Source organism: Triturus cristatus, chromosome 4_2 (assembly GCF_964204655.1).
Source record: "Triturus cristatus chromosome 4_2, aTriCri1.1, whole genome shotgun sequence".
Taxonomy (NCBI): Eukaryota; Metazoa; Chordata; class Amphibia; order Caudata; family Salamandridae; genus Triturus; species Triturus cristatus.
This window is the reverse complement of record NC_140586.1, coordinates 722,602,053-722,623,769: the sequence shown is the minus strand read 5'-3', so window position 1 is coordinate 722,623,769 and position 21,717 is coordinate 722,602,053. Positions and strand designations below refer to the sequence as shown.

Here is a 21,717-nt window from a genome sequence, read left to right as displayed (position 1 = left end):
TGACGGAATGGGATGCGCACAAATCCACCATTCGGGGACACTTCCTGGGGGCGACGTGGAATATTCGTAAACAACTTGCATTGTCGCTTGCTGCCTTGGAGTCACGCCTTCTGTCGTGTGAATGTCACAGCGAAGGCGGAGGCCGGGACTCGACTCGGCTGGCGCGGCTCCGGACGCGCCATACTGAGCTACTTGAGCGACTGCGGTGCCACAACTACTCGGCTCATTCGGCTCGGGTTCACGCCACATCCGATAGGGCGGGCGGTTATTAGCCTGGTTACTTAGGCAGGAGACGGTACATGCCCCGATAGAATCTATTCGTGGGCCGGACGGGGTACTGGTGCATACGCAGCGGGAGATCCACCAAATACTGACAACACATTATGCGGCCATATACACTTCGACGGGGCGCCGACAGGTGCAGGATCTAGATCAGTTTCTGGAGGCCGCCCATTTGCCTACAGTTCCAGGTGACCATCAGGAATCACTGGAGGCCCCCCTCACGGTGGAGGAGATAGGAGAGGCAGTGGCATCCCTGGCCTCTGGAAAGGCGCCTGGACCGGATGGACTCCCGGCGGAGTACTATAAGGCCTATCGGGAGTCCCTAGTGCCCAGGCTGCATGCACTATATCTTGCGGCCCTCGAGGAGGCCACCCTGCCTGCCTCCATGAGGGAGGCCTATCTGATCTCCCTACTCAAGGCTGGGCGCAATACTACCAACCTGGGGTCCTACCGCCCCCTTGCCCTTCTTAACGCGGACTACAAAATTCTGGCCAAGGTCTTGGCAGAGCGGCTGGCCCCAACGGTACCGGCGTTGGTGCACAGGGACCAAAACGGGTTTGTGCCGAAGCGCAACACTTCTCTTAATCTGCGACGGTTCTTTCGGGTGGCTACGGATGGAGCGCAGCATTGGCCTAGGGCGGGCTGTCTGGTCTTGGACCTGGGAAAGGCCTTCGACTGTCTTGAATGGGGGTACCTAGTGGCGGCGCTGTCACACTATGGGCTGGGCCTCGGGTTCCTCCAGATGGCGGCGCTCCTCTACAAGAACCCTGTGGTGCGGTTAAGAACTGGTCCATACATTTCTGACGCCATCCCGATCGGTCGCGGTACCAGACAGGGATGCCCTCTCTCGCCCCTCCTTTTCGCGCTCGCAATAGAGCCTTTGGCTGCTACGCTACGTGGCGTGCTGACGGACGGCATCCCCCTGGGTGATGCGACCCATCAGGTTTCCTTATACGCGGATGACCTCCTGGTTTTCATCAAGGATGTGGCACACATTCCGGGGGACCTGGAGCGAGTACTGTCTGACTTTGCCGCACTTTCCGGTCTACGGGTGAATGCCGCTAAGTCGTGCCTCTATGCGTTCCGAGCCGAGACTCAAGATCCACAATACCATCTAGGGGGAGTACCGATCAAGTGGCAGCCAGACACCTTCCGTTATTTGGGCATCCAAATATACCGGCAACCGGCGGATCTGGTGGAGGGCAATCTGGGTAAGGCGGTAACGGCAATCAGAGCGCAGATGCGGTTTTGGAGTACCCTCCCTCTCACGGTCACGGGGCGAATCGCTTTAATCAAAATGGTGATTCTACCCAGGCTCTTATACTATTTTGCTAATCTGCCCATTTAAATACCGGCTTCCTTTTTTACAACCTTGGAGCGATCGCTCCGAGATTTTGTGTGGGGTAATGCACGCCACAGAGTCGCACTATCCAAACTATATCTCCCCACAGGTCAGGGGGACTTGCGATGCCGTGCTTTGCACATTATTATCTAGCGGCACAACTGCAGTGGGTGGCCAGGTGGCTGGCAGACAGAGAGCGAGACGACACGGTGACCACGGCGGCCCCTATTTCTCTGGCTGATATCACCGAGTCGTTCCACCCGACCGCAAAGGTGTTCAAGCCGGTGCCCCTTCTCGTCAGAGTGGCCTATAAATGTTACCGTCGTGCTCTTTATCTAACTCGGAATTGTATCCCATACGCCCCTGCCATGCCGATAGACGGCTCCCCTAGTGGGCGGAGGGTGCTGCGTTCAACTGAGCTCGCAGACTGGCATGCGGCGGATATTTACACATTGGGGGACCTCTACCGGGATGGTGCTCTTCTTTCATTCGCCTCGTTAGCGGAGGAGACAGGGTTACCACCTGGTCAATTTCTCTGTAACCGCTCACTGATAGCGACGATGGCGAGTCGGTGGGGAGATCTCAGAGTGGAGCCGGAGCAGCACCTCACGATGCAATACCTCAATGTCATGGGGCGAGGGAGGCATATGATACGCTGGTTTGCAGCTTCCATGCGCACACATGCGGCGATCAATTTGACCCCGCTACGCCGTAAATGGGAAGCGGACTTGGCCCGCCCCATGGCCGACAAGGAATGGAGCAGAGTGCTGCAGGGTCCAACGCAGATCCCCAGGAACATGCGATTCCGCCAAATCCAATACTTTATTTTACATAGGGCATATCTCACATCGACTCTATAAATCCGTATTTCCATTGTGCAGACGCGAGCTGTCCTTGCTGCGGGGTGCTGGACGCTGGGCTGGTTCACATGTTGTGGAGCTGCTCCGCACTGGATTTGTATTGGCGTGCGGTACATGGAGCACTAAGTGCCTGCACGGGTCGACAGGTCCCGTTTGAGTGGCCGGTCTGCTTGCTGTACCTTTTTCACAGAACTCCCTCCACGAAGGTTGCATCTAGGTTTTTCGACCTGGGTCTGGTGGTGGCGAAGCGGTTGCTTACCAAGCGCTGGAAGGCAACGGACCACCCCCCATGCGCGAGAGTGGCGGAGTTCGCTGCTGGTGTGGGCAGGGGCGGACCATATGGCCCTTTTGCGGGAGGAAACACTAGGCCTCAGACGAACACCAATAGCGAATCAGTGGGACACACTCTTACAAGCCCTGACACACCTAGATGGGGACACCATGAGGCCCTGCGGGGTGCGGGAGGGGGGCACCCTTACTGAGGGGAGGGGCGACAGTCAGACTAGGGGCTGGACATGAAGAGTGTTGCTAAGGCTTTAGTTGCCTCGGTGAGGTACTGGGGAATGGTGATGATGTCGATAGAACGGCCTATACCAGGGGACACGGGGAGGGTGGGGGGAGGTCGGAACAGGGGACAGAATGCGGGAATGTCAAAGTGAAGGCCGGAATCTGCTGCTGATGTTTTGTCGGGGCACTTGTTGTTCTGCCCCTTTCCTTCTGTTTAGTGAACTGTTTATAGGAGCATAGTGGGGATGTGCGGGCGAAATCCGAGTGGCTCACTCAGGTGAAGTCTCCCAACAATGAGAAAGCGAAGGGGTTGTTGTGATAATGATATCGGCTGCGAAGCCCGTAATGTTATTCTTTATTAGAAGGTGGGCGTAGAACCCGATCCCGTTCATTAATGTACTCATGACCAGAGATGTACTATTGGGCCTATTTCAATTGTACCGTGTACCTTGTTTAACCTAAAAAAAAAGCCAATAAACAGATTTCATAATAATCAATACCACTTCACCCCTCACCTCCTCCTGTTTAAACTCGTGCACATCGACGCCTTCGATCAGAGCTTGTGTCCCATCATCCCACAAGCGCGGGCATTCTATGCACGAAATGTAACAATGTTGTTCCTAGGCAATACAGACAGTTACCAGTCCTGGACTTATGTGCAGCCGCAGGTTGGCGACATGTGCAGTGCAGCCCATGTGATGGACGTGAGCCGCGGAGAGCTGGAAGATGTGGATGGACGGAGGAGGAGCAAGAGCCTGAGCCTGGTCTGGTGGGGGGATATTCGAATATGTATGGGTGGAAGGGCGGGTGCGTCCCGCAAACAGAAAGATTGACAAAGATGGATGGACTGGCAAAGGGACAAACATAGGTGAGATAGGCTAGGTGGATACCAGGGTTGGGTGGATGGTTCTGAGTGAGCAGAAGTGGAAGAGCTGTAGTGGAGGGATGGGTGTGTGAGTGGATGGATGGATGGACGGATGGATGGATGGGCGAGTGAGTGGATGGGTTGGTGGATGAGTGGATGGATGGGTGTGTGAGTGGATGGATGGGTGAGTGAGTGGATGGGTGGGTGGGTTGCTGGATGGTTGGGAGCATGGATGAGTGGGTGGATGGATAGATGGGTGGATGGATGGGTGGATGGATAGATGGGTGGATGGATGAGTGGATGGATGGATGATTGGATGGATGGGTGGTTGAGTGGATGGGTGGATGGATGGATTTTTTTTGGGTAGGGATCGATGGAAATGTGGCTTGGACGGGTGGTTCTGGGCAGACAGAAGAGGAAAAGCTGAAGTGAATGGATGGATGATAGATGAGTGGATGGATGGGTGGGTGATTGAGTGGATGAATGGGCAGATTGGTGGATGGATGGGCAGATTGATGGATGGGCGGCTGGATGGATGGATGGGCTTTTTTGGGTTGGATGGATAGAAAGGTGGGTTGAATGGGTGGTTCTGATCGGACAGAAGGGGTAGGAATAAAGTTGGTGGCTGGGTGTTGAGATGGGCAAATGTGTAGAGGTGGGTTGTGCTGGCTGAACAGCTGCAGTGGGCAGAAATTAATATTTGAAGCAGACAGACAAGTTGGTGGATAGTCGGGTATTTCTGAAGCGCATTATGCCCCAGGTATCTAAAACCTACATGTAGTCAAACATCCAGCTCTCCAGACATTTCAGAAAATAGTTGCGGAAAATCCACATGCAACGCATTTATAATGAATTTCATATGTAAACGATCATTAATATTCGAGGGAGACAATGTTACATATTCAAGTTAATTTTAAGTTTGGAAGAAAACACAAGGAACTGAAGAGAAACGACTCTTCCTGTCTAATGTTGGCGGAGCCAGTCCTGGGAAAGGCTGCTAGGGGATGACTGGCTGCAGCAAAACATAAAAACAAGCATTGGCATAGCCAATAGGTCTCACTTTTGGGACCTTATAAGTGTTTAGCCATGCAACAGTTGCATAACTAAATACTTATAAGGTCCCAAAAGCAAGACCTATTGGCTATGCCAATGCTTGTTTCTGTTTATTACTGCTCTGTAGTAATGGCGGCACCCGTGCTTTAGCTTAAACATCTTAAACTAAAGTCGGGTGCCGAGATTGTTTCAAAAGTAAAGAATTGTCTATTTCTTTACTTTTTAAGCAATCTCAGCACCCGACTTTAGCCTAAGATGTTTAAGCTAAAGCACGGGTGCCACCATTACTACATAGAAGTAATAAACAGAAGAAAAAAAAAGAACTGGCTCACGGAGAACATCAAAGCGGCCGTGCGGCCGCAAAAGTGAAAGTGATCGCGATCAAACATCAAAGCGGCCTTGCGGCCGCGAAAGTGAGGCGCGCTCGCCCGCGCTCATGCACTGTAGCTCTAGACTGGCCCTGGTAGCACTTTTTTGAGCCCTCACAAAAAGTCTCGCCAGATCAGCACATGCGCTGGGTCAGGCGAGACCTAAAAAGCTCTCTCTTTCGGTCAAAGTATTCGTGATAAACCATGCACGAGCTGCGCACATTGGAGATTTCCACTGACGATTCTATACGCTCCCCAGTATGTTGGTGATCTGACCACTCCCCCCTTTCTCGGACCCGATTCTCAAAGCCGACTGCAAAAAAAAGCTGATCATTTGATCCCATGTGGTATTTCTATGTTTGGAGCAATTTTCCAACTCGTAACAAATTAACAAAGAATGCCAGCGACATTCATAGATTTCCAAGTTATCAAAGGAGTGAAGTGTACCCATGAAGATTTCCCAATTGATAGAAGGATCTGCGCGCAGCTATCTGAAGCCAAAACGCACGTGTCATTTTTCTTTATACAGAACCTCCCTCCCATTAAAAAACTCCTCTCCATTTTCACAGTCAAATTTTACCTTCTCCTTACAAGCAAAAATCAGCATTTGTTCCCTGGGCAGGGAGCTAATCAGCTACAACTGTTGTTGGTACAGGAATGCCCCCTTCATTGTAGGCATTTGTGTATCCCAGAGTGGCCGACTGCACGTGGAGCTGTTATCCTGGCGTATTATTGGCCGAGACATCACTCTTTGTTTGTGCACAGAGGGCCATTGCTGTCCGAGGTAATAGGAGTCTCAGAACTTGATCTGTGACCTGGCAGGGTGCACAAAGCATGCCCTCGCAGTAGGCACAGGATTACTATCCATGCCCTGGGGTGAGCGCTTGTGGCAGCGTATCATGTTTTAGGAGTCTTTAAAGTAACTAGACCTTTTTCTCTGTGCCACATAGGGTGTAATCACTGACTTCACTCACACTTAGTTCCACTGTTATGTGAATCCTCAAAGCCTCGCACTGAAATTTCTTGTGCCCGTTGAGGGAATGTGTGTGTGCAGTGAATACGCAGCACATCCATGGTAGTAGGACCTTGTGTTGTATGAGTCTGAGTACTGGCCCAGGGGATACGTTTTAGATACCCCTGGTTTAGCATGGCAGAAGATGTAAGATGAGAACAACCTCCCAAGAAAGTGAAGTTTGAAGCATACTACTGGCAAGGGGGCACTGGAGAAAGCTTAACTACCACAGAGAAAGAAGCCAGGAGCAATCCATGCTGTAAAAGGACCCCCAATCTCTCTGATCATCTGTAGGAACTGTGCCTAAGCTTCTGCAAGAGAATCTATCATCATCTCGTCCGGCAATCCTCTTTGAGCCTGCAAGACTGGTGTTTCCGAAGGCAATATCAGGGAGAGGAGCCACATCTTCATGGAAGCAGAAGGCTCTGATGGGCCCAGAGATCGCAACTTCCAAAGAGACACCTTTGCAGGTGACTCGGCCTGGAGGCCGCAAATGCAGTACCTGAGCACCTGTCTGCACCTGGCTGAGGATGCCGCCACTGCTGAAGACGAGTGCTCCTGCACAGGCCTGCCAGACCAACTCCATCCAGTAGTCTTTGTTCCAACATGAGGTTACTTCTGTGACCCCCACAGAAGTGAAGCCGCTGCTGCAAGTTTGGCACTTGAACCACACCTGCTGCACTGCTAGAACTGCAACACTGGCAAGAAGGTCAATGCAAGGCTTAGCCTGAAACTGGAACAAGACACTAGAATGCGTAGATGAGCCTGCTGGATAGACTTAAGACTTTTTGCTGAGTAAACACCAGGGGTAAAAAGACATTAAATTGATTTGTGGGTTAATTGAAATAATCTACACCTGTACTTAATCAGGGCCCCTGCCCACGAAATTAGACATGGGCATAGTTTGTGGTGTTCTGCTATGCAGAACTCCGCGCGGTGAACAATATTTTCTGCAGCACTAAGTGGAGTTCTGCAACTGGCGGTATTTGATAGGTTGTGCGCGTTCGCCTTGATTTGTAGCAAAGAGTGTTTGTCACACACTGGAAAATCTGTGCGAGTGGCGCTATGTGCAGTGCAAGAGGGCGCTGCTTCTTTCTGCTGCTGGAGTAGATTTTCTACTTGAGCGGCAGCTTCCTCATCGCGAATGGATGTTTTCTCAACATGAGCAGTCGCGACCATTTGTAACCACCCACATTGAGAAATCTCGCTGGGAGATGGCCTAGCGTTGGATTTTCCTTGCTCACGCTCCCTAGCTTAACGTTAGCAAGCTCGAGCGAGGAAAGAACTGCCGGAACTCCACGTGCTCCACAGAGCGCAGAGAACTCTGCAAACTCCATGAACGGAGTGGAGTTCACCACTCAGGCCTACCGACAATATACTGGGTACAGTAGTCACTAGATATCACCTACAGCAGGGAGAAAGAATACTTAAAGGGAGGTGTAGCGCCTTACTGAAGATCATAACAGAAACTAAAGCCCTGTAATTGCTTTAACATTGAACTGTGTAGTGTTTAGTTTTGATGTGAGATTAAGTGCTTTCTTCATCTAAAAGATAAGCACTAGGTTGGAAATGTGCTATTGGCTCTGTAAGTTGACTGTTGGGTTCTGAACTTTTGTCTCCCATGCTACTGCCCTGAGATGCCTTAGGCTGCACTTCCTCTATCTTGTCAGAGTAAAGTGCGGAAAGGGCTGTACCAGACTTGCTGAATTTGAGATAACTCGCCCCATGTGAATGGGCCAGGCTTACAGGAGCATGATTGGATAGGAGATAGGTTCTTTAGACCATTTCCTTTATAAAGCATGAACAGGAGGGCCAAAGACAGGGGGCAGGGCTTTGTGCTGAGCACACACCCTCATCTAAACCTCGCCCTGAAAAAAGAAAGCATCCTGGGCTCCCGCTAATTCAAAACATGTATCTTCCACCACGTGATATCAGCTCCTCACCAGGGAACAGTGCCAGCAGATACATTGTGTGACACATGGTGGCACCATGTGTATTCAGGGGCGTAACAAAGGCCACCACAGCCCCCTTCCCCTCCCGTACAGGGGGTCCCGAGCTCCAGGGGGCCCCCCTCAACACTTTACCCTGGCCTGACAGCTTCTGAAGAAGTCCGGAGGGGGGCCCTCCCTGTACTGTGCAGGGGGGCCCCCTCCGCTTTTGTTACGCCACTGTGTATATTTGCAGGTCTGCTGTTCCCGGCCCGTTTGTAATGCCAGGGCTTTAGGTGGGCCATGTCTCGCCGGGTTTGAGCACCGGCAGTTTTTTAAAGGGGGGGCTCGAAACGGGTCCCTGACGGGCTCTGTTTTGTGCCCTGGCACAAGCAGTCTGTTGTTTTCCAGACTGCAGTGACAGCAGGCACATCCATGTGCGCGTGGTCACACTGCTCACTTCTCACCAGTGGAGAAGTTACGGCATGACCTCATGCCAAGTGAGCGTTGGAGGGGAAGGGAAATCCTTGCTTCTTACATCTCCCATGTGCCTGCTTTTTAAAACACAAGACTCCGAGCGCTGTTGCGAGTGAGGGGGCCCTATTGAATAGCGCACACTGCAAATTGCCACTTCTCTTTTTGAAACTCAGGAGCAGCAACATTGTCCTCGGTGTCACCAGGGCTTTAAGTGGAAGCTTTTTCAATATTATATACAAGCCATAATTGCTGCTTATTTATCTTATGCAGTTAACAACCATTGACAAAGCCAATAGTTCTGACTTGTTGTAGGTATGATGTTACTTGTTGTATCCTATATCTGGATGCAATGACAAAAACAGCAAAATACCAGTCAGGCGGCACACTATGCTAATCACAGATTTTTAGCGTATGTGTTTTAAGCCACGCCCTTAATTACATTGACTACGCCCCTTTGGGAGACCCCCCAGTTTTTTCCTCTCACTTACCCTGTGTAAAGCCATAGTAGGACAGACGCCAGGTCACCATTGGCAAACAACCTCAACCGCCTCAGTTGGCGCCCAGAAGCCTCTGACTGCTCTGTGGCCCCCTGAACGAGTCCTGACAGCAGTGAATCTCAAGAAGCAAGTCTGGGCGCATTGACACATTTCTAAGAGCATTTCAGTGAAAGCACAATTCCACTAATCATGAGTCTGTGACAATATCTCTTATGGAGGAGTCTTAAGTCCCAAGATAACCATAGTCAAAACTTTGTATTGTTTCAGCCACGTGTCTGTTTGTTTTCTCACATACACACACACAGCGCGATTACAAACTGTGGCGCTAGCTACAGAAGAGATAGACACAATAAATACTCTATTCAGCCATTCACATTGTATCAGCTGTAGAAGAATAAAGGGTTCAGTTGGGCACAGTGCACACAAATTGCCTCAAAAGGAATATTAATCCAGTGATCTACTTTACCAGCTGTAGCTGATGGCAAATTGGATTGGGTGAGCCACTCCCCTTGCATGCTCTATGGAAACTTGCAAGAGGAGTCTAATACGAGCAGCGTTGCACTGGCGCAAAGTGCAGCACACGCTGAAATAGGGGAAGCAGTGCTTAATTTGAGGCGGTGGGGCCAGCCAATACTTATTTTTCCTCAACAGACTTTGAACCAGCGCAAGCGAGAGAAAAACCCAAAAGTGTGGAGGAAGAGAAAGGGAGAAAACAGTAACAAATGGAGAAAGCATGGATGAAAAGGAGCCTGCTGGAGGGAGGTAAATGTACAGGAAGTGTTTGGCTGTGGATTAAAGAAGCCTGAGGTGGAATGGTGAAATACTCTCTCACTTCACACGCAAATTCCCTCGTTCTTTGCACATTTCCCTGGGTCTGAATGCCCCCACAAAACCATGCCCCCTTTCCAGTGCACCCTCACTGCAAACACGTTCTGTGAAGTCAGAGTTACTGCTGCAAGAGCACACTCTAGGAAACACCCCACCCCCTCCTCGAAGAGCTGTGGTTTTAGGTCTTGAAAAGTAAAGCCAATGCCAGGTTTGAGCGCACGAGCAGCTTACAAAAGCCACGCCAGTTAAAACCACCGGAGTAACTGTCTGGCGCCCTGGCTCTGCGCACACAGTGCCACAACTCTCGCCTCCACCCCGCTTACCTCAGCCACCACATGTAGTTGTGGTCATAGGGGAAGTAGCTGTTGGGGTCGTCGCAGCAGTACTTGTTGTCCCTGAAGCCGCAGCAGTAGACGGCCCCTACCTCGCTGTCGGCGGGCACCCTGGGGCAGCTGAAGGCGCTCACCAGCACCTTCTCGGCGTTGGTGTAACTCGTGCACTCCGCGCTCATGGTGCCCGGCGGGGCTCGTCCAGGTGTAGGCAGGGGTGAGAGGTAGCAGGCATGCAGCGTTCCCGGCTCCACAATCCGCCAGCAGGGGGAGAGGGATGTCAGCAGCCGGCGTCAGTGCATGTTCCAGAGGCGCAGCTGGTTAAGGCGGGAGGCGCGCGCCGAGAGCAGGTATCCAGTCACGGAACTCAGCGCCAGGCACAGGCAGCTATCTTACGAGGTGTGTGGAAGGGGGCGTGAGCCTGCCGCATGGCCAGCCCTACTGCCCCCCTCCTACCCTCCACCACTGCCAGGTCAGAGGAAGACACATCCCTCAAACCTGCCTGCCGCCAAACGGACGGACGCAGCTTCAAAGCGCTTCAGCCCTCCACACAAACCTGCCTGCCCTGCTGCGATACCACGGACGCAGAATCAGAGCGCTTCAGTGCTCTGCACAAAACAGCCTGCCCTGCGGGATACCAACGGACGCAGCTTCAAAGCGCTTCAGCCCTCCACCTAGCCGAGCAGGCGGCACTGTCGTTGCCAGGGGGGAGACGGTCTTAAGGCTCATGCTTTACCTTTACGAGAAAAGGGGCAGCGCAGGCGCATGTTCCCCTAAAGTATGGGGCAGTTGGATACACGACATATACATCACAGTTTTTCTCACATCAGCGTATTTATGTTGCCTGTTAAGACAAATACTAGAATCATGACTTTTACGTCTATTACCTCAGTTTTACCAGATTAAAATGTGCAGTGCAAAACATTTACAGTGGGAAAAATGTCCGGTAACTATCAGGTAGGTCAAGCACCAAAACCGACAAGTTATGCACCCACAAATCATGTATAGGCAATGCTTATGGAACCTGATAAAATCCATACACCTCGTTGTAAAATGTCGCGGGTGCATTAATTTATGATAAGGGGTCACACGTAATGATGGTCTAAACCCCTCATTGTGAGCGGCCCGTTATCGGATGGCTCATTCTCCGATCAGTAAATACCCTATGCCCCGGGGATCGGCATTTAATAGATCTAATAACAGTTGTCTATTCCAAGTTCAGCCTGAAAAACATGTTTAACAAGCAGAGTTTTGTGCTTATCACATCCAAAATCTGCAACCTGTATTTCCCATGCTTTATTCCCACATTACATTTTGCAGGTTTGATCTTACGAAATGTAACTCTTAGGGCTGGTAAAACCAACAAAGTTATAATTGTGATAAATGAGCTAACAGCCGTTTGCGCAGTGGCTTCTATTTAGTGGGTCACTCCGAATGTTGGCATAAGGGTCTGATTATAAGTTGGGCAATACTGTGAGGCGGGGGGCCGGGAGGGTATTGACAGCATCTGGTAAATACCACATTTTGCCGGTATGTGATAATTATAGAATAACTTGCAGTCTGTTTGCACAGATATCAGAATTTAAAGCCTGACTTGGAGTCAGGCCCTTGGTGGTTCTCATTTTATCTTCCCTGGAAGTATGACAGCTTGAGTTGGTACCATGAGAATTAAATCAGAACCTCCAGGCTGCACACAGATTAGCAAAGAATTGAAATAACCCCATTGGGCTACCCTACAAGCTTTATCACCTGGTCAAGTGTATCCACTGGGAAGCAAACCTTGGTGGTTCAGGTAGTCATTAATTCCTCAACAGTGATGAATCCACACTCATCATGTGTTGAGGCAGCCGTATTGCTGAAGTGCCCCAAGAATAGAACTATTATGCATTCTTATTAATGGGATTTACCACACTCGGGCAAAGAAACACAATTTTGTGATTAGATGCTCAGGACATTGATGTAAGCAGAACTGCAACCCTCCTCTTCCTGCCAACTAGATTCTCTTCTTCCTAACCCATCCTAATACCAGCTGTTAAACACTGATGTTAACTTGAGTATTAACTCATATACATGGTGATGTGACTAGGGAGTGGTATGTGAGGTCTCTGCTGCTTACTTCAATTCTACATGTTATGTATTGTTCTTTCTGAGCAGTAGTAATGACAAAAACTCCTAGGCAATATCAATAAAGTAAACAAATTACACAATATCTATGACAATAAGAAGACCTAGGAAGTCAGAAAAATATGTTCAAATTTGTTACTATTTTAATAATTTCTTCTCATAATATTTAAACAAATTATATTTATACAAAACATCTAAAAAATGAAACAATATTTAACACATTACATTTAATCAATACGTATAAATAAAAAGTGGCAATATCTTTATTAACTCGACGCGCGTTTTGGCGTATACAACGCCTTCTTCAGGAAAGCCACACAATTATCTAAAAAGGAAAAAACATACTCAGATTTCATCAGTGGTTGTCCATATCTTGTTATGTATTCTCATGAAAAACATCTATTTAAACAATACATATCTTTTTTTTTAATTATCATAAAAAGCACAATATGCATCAATAGCAACAATCTATATACATAATCTGACGGTCTTCCTATGTATCACACATTATGATTTTATATTTATTTACGGTGCTATATCTGAGTGCTCAAAAATGAAGTTTAATGAAAGAGGTCTATTAAATAGTAAAGGCCTGTAACATTATATAATCCAGAAACAATAAGATAGAAAATAAGTAGCCTATCACTCACAGATCCTGTTTCAAGGTGATGAGTTCCTAGTGATTAAAACTTGCAACTCCATAGTTGGTGGATGTCTTTAATTCTAATAAATGGCTGAAAAGAATGTATGTATCACCATTATTATAGACCTGTATGATAGGTTCTGATCATTATTAATGTACATGGTAGCTGCTGTTTGTATAAGCTATCTATATGATTTCATTTTGGAAAAGAAATCTGACGAGATTTATGCTCGTAAGATGTGCAATTAACACTAATAAATCAATGTTAATAATTCAATAAGATCACAAAGAAATAAGAACTGTACTCTATTCAGTAACAGTGTGAGCAATCATCATGCTCCAAAATTCGGACTGATATTAGCGGACCGGAAAACTGAGATTGGTTATGAAAATCAAAATATCTAGCATTAATCTATCACAATTGGTGTTAATTCACCAATATTATGCATGTTCATTAAGAACAGATAAACCACAATGACGAAAGGGATTACCTGATTAAAATGCAATGCACCGGATGTGCAACGATGTCTTATTAATTTTAAAATCAACAGTTTCACGAAAAGGTCTGATGTCTACGAAAGAGAAGAGTAAAAAATGACTATTTTTAATAGTAATTAGATTACAAAAAGATAAAAATATCCTTAACATTAAATAACTGTAGGTTTCTATTATCTTTTGATCTAAAGTGAATTTTAAAGGTCAATACCTGGTTGTCAAACAAGCTTCGTATAGGTATGTTGGAAAAGCGGTCTGGTCCTACTTAGGTGCCGATTCCGATCCTCTAAAACCCGGGTACAAATGGTCGTACGGAGCGTTTTCTCCGTACGACTCGTACCCGGGAATTCCACCGTACAAACCAGCAAGTACGATTCGCACAGAAATACCATTTCCGTACGAATCGTAAAAAACACCGTATGGCTAAAAAATACATACAATTTTGATCCTGGACGGCGCGTACGTGATGTCCGCACGGAGTCAGGCAGCGTTTTACAGACCAGCAAGTACGATTCGTACCTACAGCACTCCGCACGGCTATATTTTTACGGGAGCCAAAAAGTGCCGGAAAAGCTAAGTGTGCTGCGATGCACGAGGAAAAGGGGGCCCGCTACATGACGTACACGCCATCACCCACATTGTACGTGTCATCATGTACGGTGCGTACCCCAACATTGCATATGTACGGATCGTACCCCAGGTGTACCCCCCACCCGCGTATGTCCGCACCATATCCCAGGCGTACCCCCCACCCGCATATGTCCGCACCGTAGCCCAGGCGTACCCCAATCCTCGCATATGTACGGTCCGTACATACGCGAGGATTGGGTACGCCTGGGGTACGGTGCGGACATATGCGGGTGGGGGGTACGCCTGGGTACGGTCCATACATACGGGGGGTGGGGGATACAGTCCGTACATACGGGGGGTGGGGGGTACGGTGCGGATGTACGCCGGAGGGGTTGGAGGCTGGGGGGGCCGTACGACTCATACCCCGGGCACAAGTGTACTCGGGGTAGGGGTCGTACAAAGTTTGCTCCGTACGGGGCCTTTTCCATGCGCTTGTGTTTTCGGACGGGCGGTACGGATCATACTTGCGCGCTCGGACTTCAGTTTTACGAGTTGTAAGTAAACCTGTCCGGGGACGTCTCGTAGACTTTTCCCGAGGCGATTCGTATGTATTTTCCATGTACGAATCGTACTTCGCCGCTTGTACGGGACTTGTACGATTCGTACGTAAAAAAATACGGATACGAGTCGTACGGGAAAAAAAAATCCAGGATCGGAATCGACCCTTTAATGTTAAAATCAGTGAAATGATATTCTGGAAAGCCTCTGAAAAAACAATACACAATCTATTGTCAAAATCGAAACCTTATAAAGGAAAAAAGGACACATTATAAATCGGAGTAACAATAAACCCCGTAATTACCTTGCAATAAAAGAAATTCAACTAAGAAACTGGAACAAGCACTGGATATGTGATAGTGTTCCAAATATGTAGCTCAATAAGCAAGCACAGTAAAGGATTTATCTAAGAAGGAATGTAACAATATATATCTATGAGCGTGTAAAACTACAGCTTCAGAGTAAATCAAAGTCCCTATACCTACAAACTAGTAAATACCTGATAAAAGGAGGCTTCAAGTGGGACCAGGCTAAGGATGGCTGCCGGTGACGCCTTCGGAAAAGAGTATCAAATGTGTTGGTGCCATTCTACACATTATATACTCTATGGCTAGTCACATGATAATCATGTGATTCTAAAAAGTGTCATGTGACCGAGTTGGTGGTGGTCAGTGAAGACAGACTGAAGTGAAAATGGTCAGAGAAAACAGACTATATTGAAAACCATGGAAACTTTATTGTTCTGTCTGACAAAATTTCAAAGATATATCAAACTGTTTGGTATTATAGATATCAATTACTATAATAACCTTGTATTATTTCAAAAACCTACTGGCCTGATATATATTATGTAACAATGAGTGATATATGATAAGTTGAGAATTATGAAGATAGTAACCAAAACTTTGTCCGAGTTGTAAAATCAACACAACTAAACGAAAGTTAAATTAAAAAATATAATATCAAATGTCGGACGATGTTTTGAAGGTATCAACCTATCAGATTTGACTGGTATTTCCATAAATGTTTATATTGATTAAAAACGCAGTGGCCTAAACAATTTGAATTAGATTCAGTATAACCAACATCCTATTATAAGATGCAATCCCTACTCAGGTTATGGCATTCTCCCAGGGTATTTCACTATTTAGGCCGTTCCTAAAAGTGTTAAGAGTAAAAATCCAAAAAACGTCTCGTTTTGTACGTATTTTGAGACCCCCTTTATTGTCGGGAGTCCTGATTCTTTCCAAAATTCTCCAATGGATGTCTTCTGGTTTATGGTTCATGTCAATGAAATGTTTAACTAAGGGCGCTGTAATTTTGGCTGTTCTGACTGCAGAGCGGTGTTCAGTAATGTGAGTTTGAATTGCTCTTGACGTCTCACCTACATAACCCAGGTTACAGGGACAGCAAATGAAATATTCAGTATTGTTTGTTTTACAGTTCCACATCTCGGTGGCTTCAATAGAAACCCCATTGTGGACCAGAATTTCACCTTCAATAATGGACTCACAAGATTTACAAGAGGAACATTTCATAGCACCTTTAATGGGTAAATTACCATTAATGGATTTTTGAATGAACATAGGTCTATTGGTCTTATTGGTGAACCGTGAGCGAACAATTAAATCTTTGATATTTCTGTTTCGCTAATTTGCGAATAAAGGTTTGGTCAATTTACAACTATCTGGATTACTGTTAAGAATGTGCCAATTACTATTAATAATTTGTTTGACTTTAGTATCCATCGTGGAGTGTCTGGTGACACATACCAGCGGAATATTACTGTTGTTAACTTTAGAGGTCAATAAATGGTCCCGGTCGTAAAACCTAGCACGTTTATAGGAATCCCTCACCAACCGGTGAGGGTATCCTCTATCTAAAAACTTCTTTCTCGTTGTAATGGCTTGTTTATCAAAATCTCTCAAGTACGTGCAGTTTCTACGCACTCTTAGAAATTGGGAAAACGAAATACTTTGTTTTTGGTTGCAGGGATGATAACTATTGAAATGCAACAGCGTATTCCTTGCAGTGGGCTTCACAAAAAGATCTACTTCCAAGTGGGCCAAAGAATGTCTAATTATCATATCAAGAAACTCTACTTTCTCAGTATCTATGTGTGCAGTAAATTTCAAATTCGAGTCTGTAACATTGAGCCATTCCAAAAATTCTGTGAGCGAATCTCTCCCACCAGTCCAGACAAAAAAGATATCATCTATGTATCTGGACCAGTGGGAGATAGATTCGAAAAAAGGGGTAATCTCGTTGTATATGAATTTGGTTTCAAAGGCAGCCATATAAATATTCGCAATAGAGGGCGCCACAGATGCATCCATGCTTACGCCTTCGGTTTGGCGATGCAGGGTCTCATTGAATTCAAAGATGTTTTCGGTTAATAGTATATTGAGGCATGTCAAAATAAATGGTTTGGAACAAGATACATTATATGTGTCAATGAACCAATCAGTGGCTGACATAGCTCTCTCCAAGGGTATGTTACTATATAAGGACTCTATGTCTAAGGTCACCAAAATGCTTTGGTCAGGGTTAAAATTCATATTCTCTACTTTTTTATCATCTCCATAGTATCTTTAATGTAGGAGGTGATTTTGGGAATATGGGGACGTAAGCAGTTATCAATAAATTTGGATACTGGTTCAGTGATAGTACCAATTGTGGACACTATAGGTCTATAAGGTGGATCATGAATATTCTTGTGAATTTTGGGCATGCCATAAATGCAGGCTGTTTTGCCTGAATTATGGCTTAAAAAGTCATATTCTTTGGTAGTAAAGTCACCTGCAACTAGTGCCTGGTAGGACAAAGTCTGGATTTTTTTTGATATTTTAATGGCGGGGTTAGATTGTATTTTAGAATAAAACGTGGTATCATTGAGCATGGTGGTCATTTTATGTTCGTAGTCGTCAGTATTGATGACCACTATTCCTCCTATTTTATCACATCCTTTTATTATTAGATTTTTATTGTCAGCTAAAGAATGGAGGGCTGTGTATTCATCTTTATCCAAATTGTACAAGGGTTTAGGTATAAATTGAAAGGCTTTATCTAATCTTTGAAGAACTACCAGTTCAAAAGCAGCCACTTCGGGTCCTAATTGGTCCAAGGAAGGACAAAATGTGGATGGAAGGGCTAAATGTTTATTAACTTGAGATGGAGAGTCCTGATCTATGTCTTCTTGAAAGTGTTTTTTTAGTCTAACCTTGTGAAAAAAAAGAGATGATATCCTGATATATTTCAAATTTATTAGGGTAAGCATGGGGGACGTATGATAAACCTTTAAAGAGCAAACTGATGGTATGACTATCTAAATTACAGTTCTTATTTCTTTGTGATCTTATTGAATTATTAACATTGATTTATTAGTTTTAATTGCACATCTTACGAGCATAAATCTCGTCAGATTTCTTTCCCAAAATGAAATCATATAGATAGCTTATACAAACAGCAGCTACCATGTACATTAATGATGATTAGACCCTATCATACAGGTCTATAATAATGGTGATACATACATTCTTTTCAGCCATTTATTAGAATTAAAGACATCCACCAACTATGGAGTTGCAAGTTTTAATCACTAGGAACTCATCACCTTGAAACGGGATCTGTGAGTGATAGGCTACTTATTTTCTATCTTATTGTTTCTGGATTATATAATGTTACAGGCCTTTACTATTTAATAGACCTCTTTCATTAAACTTCATTTTTGAGCACTCAGATATAGCACCGTAAATAAATATAAAATCGTAATGTGTGATACATAAGAAGACCGTCAGATAATGTATATAGATTGTTGCTATTGATACATATTGTGCTTTTTATGATAATTTAAAAAAAAGATATGTATTATTTAAATAGATGTTTTTCATGAGAATACATAACAAGATATGGACAACCACTGATGAAATCTGAGTATGTTTTTTCTTTTTTAGATAATTGTGTGGCTTTCCAGAAGAAGGCGTTGTATACGCCGAAACGCGCGTCGAGCTAATAAAGATATTGCCACTTTTTAACTTTTTATTTATACATATTGATTAAATGTATAGTGTTAAATATTGTTTCATTTTTTAGATGTTTTGTATAAATATAATTTGTTTAAATAATATGAGAAGAAATTATTAAAATAGTAACAAATGTGAACATATTTTTTCCGTCTTCCTTGGTCTTCTTATTGTCATAGATATTGTGTAATTTGTTTACTTTATTGATATTGCCTAGGAGTTTTTGTCATTACTATTCAAGTCCCTGTCCTAGGAATTGAACTATCCATTGTTCAGGGGGTCCTTGTTTTTTCTCATTGGTTCTTGCTGAGCACCACTATCGTAAATACAAGATCTAAATCTGTAAATTCACTGCTATGACGAAGCACCAGTGGGAAACACAAGCTGCTCTCCATTGTTACAATGTCATAAAGGAATTCCACGCTACTCTGAAAGGACTCTCAGAGAACTTGTCAGCACAGCACTGGCTCTTTGCTACGATGGAGAGCAACAAGTACCTCTTCAGGGAAGGGAGAGAAGAGACGGATGATGGTGGGGTTGGTAGTGGAAGGGCAGTTTTTGTTGTTTTTATTTGGGACAGAGAGGAGAGGCTCTGTTGTCTGAGTAAGAGTAATAATTTAATGGAAAACAGCATGAGCCACAGAAGCTAAGCCAAACTTGCCATTTCCACGCAGGTGGAACACTGCTTGACCTAACCACGCCTATGCCTTAACCACGCAAGCAGTCAGTGGTCTAGTTGCAAAGCCCGGATGGGCGGGGAGAGGTAGGTTCCGACTTGGGAGGAGATCGCGGCTTGGTAAGTAGGGCTTAGCTACTGTACAAATAATTTTGGGTCCGTCTTCAATCTCTATTACCTATGTTTTATTTGGTACACAGTGTCAATGAGGATATACATGCCTTAGGACACACGCGTTTTGGCTAACACTTGTAAGTTTACAGCCTGATCATGTTAACGATGTATTGTTTGATAATTGTAATGTCTTCTCTTCTTCTTTTCTTTTTCCCCTTTCTATCCTTTGCCCTTCGTTTCTTTCTATCTCTCCTCCTGTCGTTCTATCTTCTAGAATCCTGTCTCAAGTTTGGTATTCTTTCCCTGCACTTCGTGCTGAGCAGGTGACTCCGCTGTGGGTCCTGTTACTTTGTAGCTTAATCTGTATCCTGCTAAAATAAAGAAGCTACAATTCTTGACACCTGTCCATGCTGCCGCTCCTTCGTCGCTACATAATTTGGTACCAGAAGTGGGGTTGAGAAAAAAAATATTTCTCACTTTCACCACCAACTGACACCGACTATACTTTTCCTGCGATGCCTTCAACCTGTCTTCTTGAGTGATTCCTTGGACTCAGCTGTGCTTCTAATTTTAAAGGACTCACAAGCCTTCAGGTCTGTTTAGTTTACTTTATGTATGCTTTCGACCTTACGGCCTTCTGGTAGGCCTCAACCGTCTCTCCTGTTTGCTCGAGCCAGCGCGATTCCTCTGCACGCGTATGCTTTATGACGCTCAGCCTTCCCTGCATCAGCATCTCCACAGCAACCAACGCGTTCCTGCATCTACCAGCGCTCTGTTCTATAGTAATCTCTCCTTTAGACATTACTTCCAGCTTCCCATTGTGACGTCTATATTCTATTCTCCTTTGTGACACTGGTCTTTGTGATGCCTTCATCCAAGCACCTTTTCCCAGGACAGCTCACATTATGACGTCCTTATTGTAACTTTTCCTACTTACACTCTGGAACCCAGCTGCTTTTTCTTTTATTACAACATTGTTTTTAGCCAGGAAAGCTCTTACTTATTTTGTTCTTACTTATCAATTACTTTGGATGTGGGAGTTCCACTCCAGCCATGTCTGCTCCTCAAAAGAACCAGTTCAAATTTAAGCTTTTATCCAAAAGTAATTGTGGGAGCTCCGCTCCAACTACTTTCTGGAACTCTAGAATTATTTTCTTTTTGCTGAATATTCTGGTTGTGGGAGCTCCGCTCCAACCATTTTGGTTGTGAGAGCTCGGCTCCAACCACACTGTACTCATTTCCTTAAACGTCCTTACAAATATTTAAGGAAGCAACTTAAATGTAATCTTCTGACAATGCTGTGCATCCTCCGCCGTTTCTGCAAAAAACAGGCAAACCAGAAATCATCTGGAAACAATGGATTCACATCTTCGAAAATTATTTCATCAGCATTATTGGAGTAGAATACTCCCCTGCAAGAAAGAATGCTCTTCTCTACAATCATTTGGGCGTTGCTGCACAAAAGATTTTTGATAACTTACATCCTTTTCCACGGTCCGCTGGTGATGGCACCTGGAATGTCTATCTTGAAGCCAAAGAAAGACTTCAAATACAGTTCTCTGAAGAACCCAACGTTCTTTTGGAAAGACACAGTTTCTTCAAACGTAAACAAGCCAGTGATGAGTCAGTTGAAGAATATGTACCTGCCCTTCGTGTTCTGGCTTCTACCTGTGATTTCGCAAATTGCATAGACATTTGCATCAGAGACCAGTTTATTTTCAATTGTTTTTCTAAAAAGATGCAAGAACGTCTTCTTACTTGTTGTAACCCATCCCTTTCAGAAGTCATCGATATTGGCAAAAGTATTGAATGTTCTATAATTTCTTCCCAAGCATTATCAGGTCAAGAAGGTAATTCTCCCATATCTTATGTTTCAGATAATTCAGAATTTTCAACTCCCATTTCTGCCATCAGAGTTAACAAAGAAGTTTTTAAATGGAGCTTTTGTTATCACTGTGGTTCTAAAAACCACATCGCAAACTTTCCTTCTTGCCCTGCCTTGGGAAAGAAATGCAGTAAATGTAAAAAGACAGGTAATTTTCAAGAACTTTGCAGATCTCGACGTTCCTTTCCTCATGTTAGGATTCACAATGTAGAACTGCAATCTCCTTCTACCTCGACCTGCAATTCATCTGTCTCTGACTGCCCTAGTAATTTTAATAATCTC

General features: G+C 45.3%; 1 protein-coding gene across 1 annotated transcript in view; it reads right to left on the bottom strand.

The window, feature by feature from the left end:
- Positions 1 to 10,751, bottom strand: part of SHISAL2A (shisa like 2A) — a 518,326-nt gene extending 507,575 nt beyond the window's left edge. Inside the window, exon 1 of the mRNA XM_085600160.1 lies at positions 10,343 to 10,751. Coding sequence (XP_085456286.1) covers positions 10,343 to 10,530 — 188 coding nt within the window. The 5' untranslated portion in view covers positions 10,531 to 10,751. The remainder of the gene's footprint in view (positions 1 to 10,342) is intronic.
- Positions 10,752 to 21,717: the final 10,966 nt, after the last annotated feature.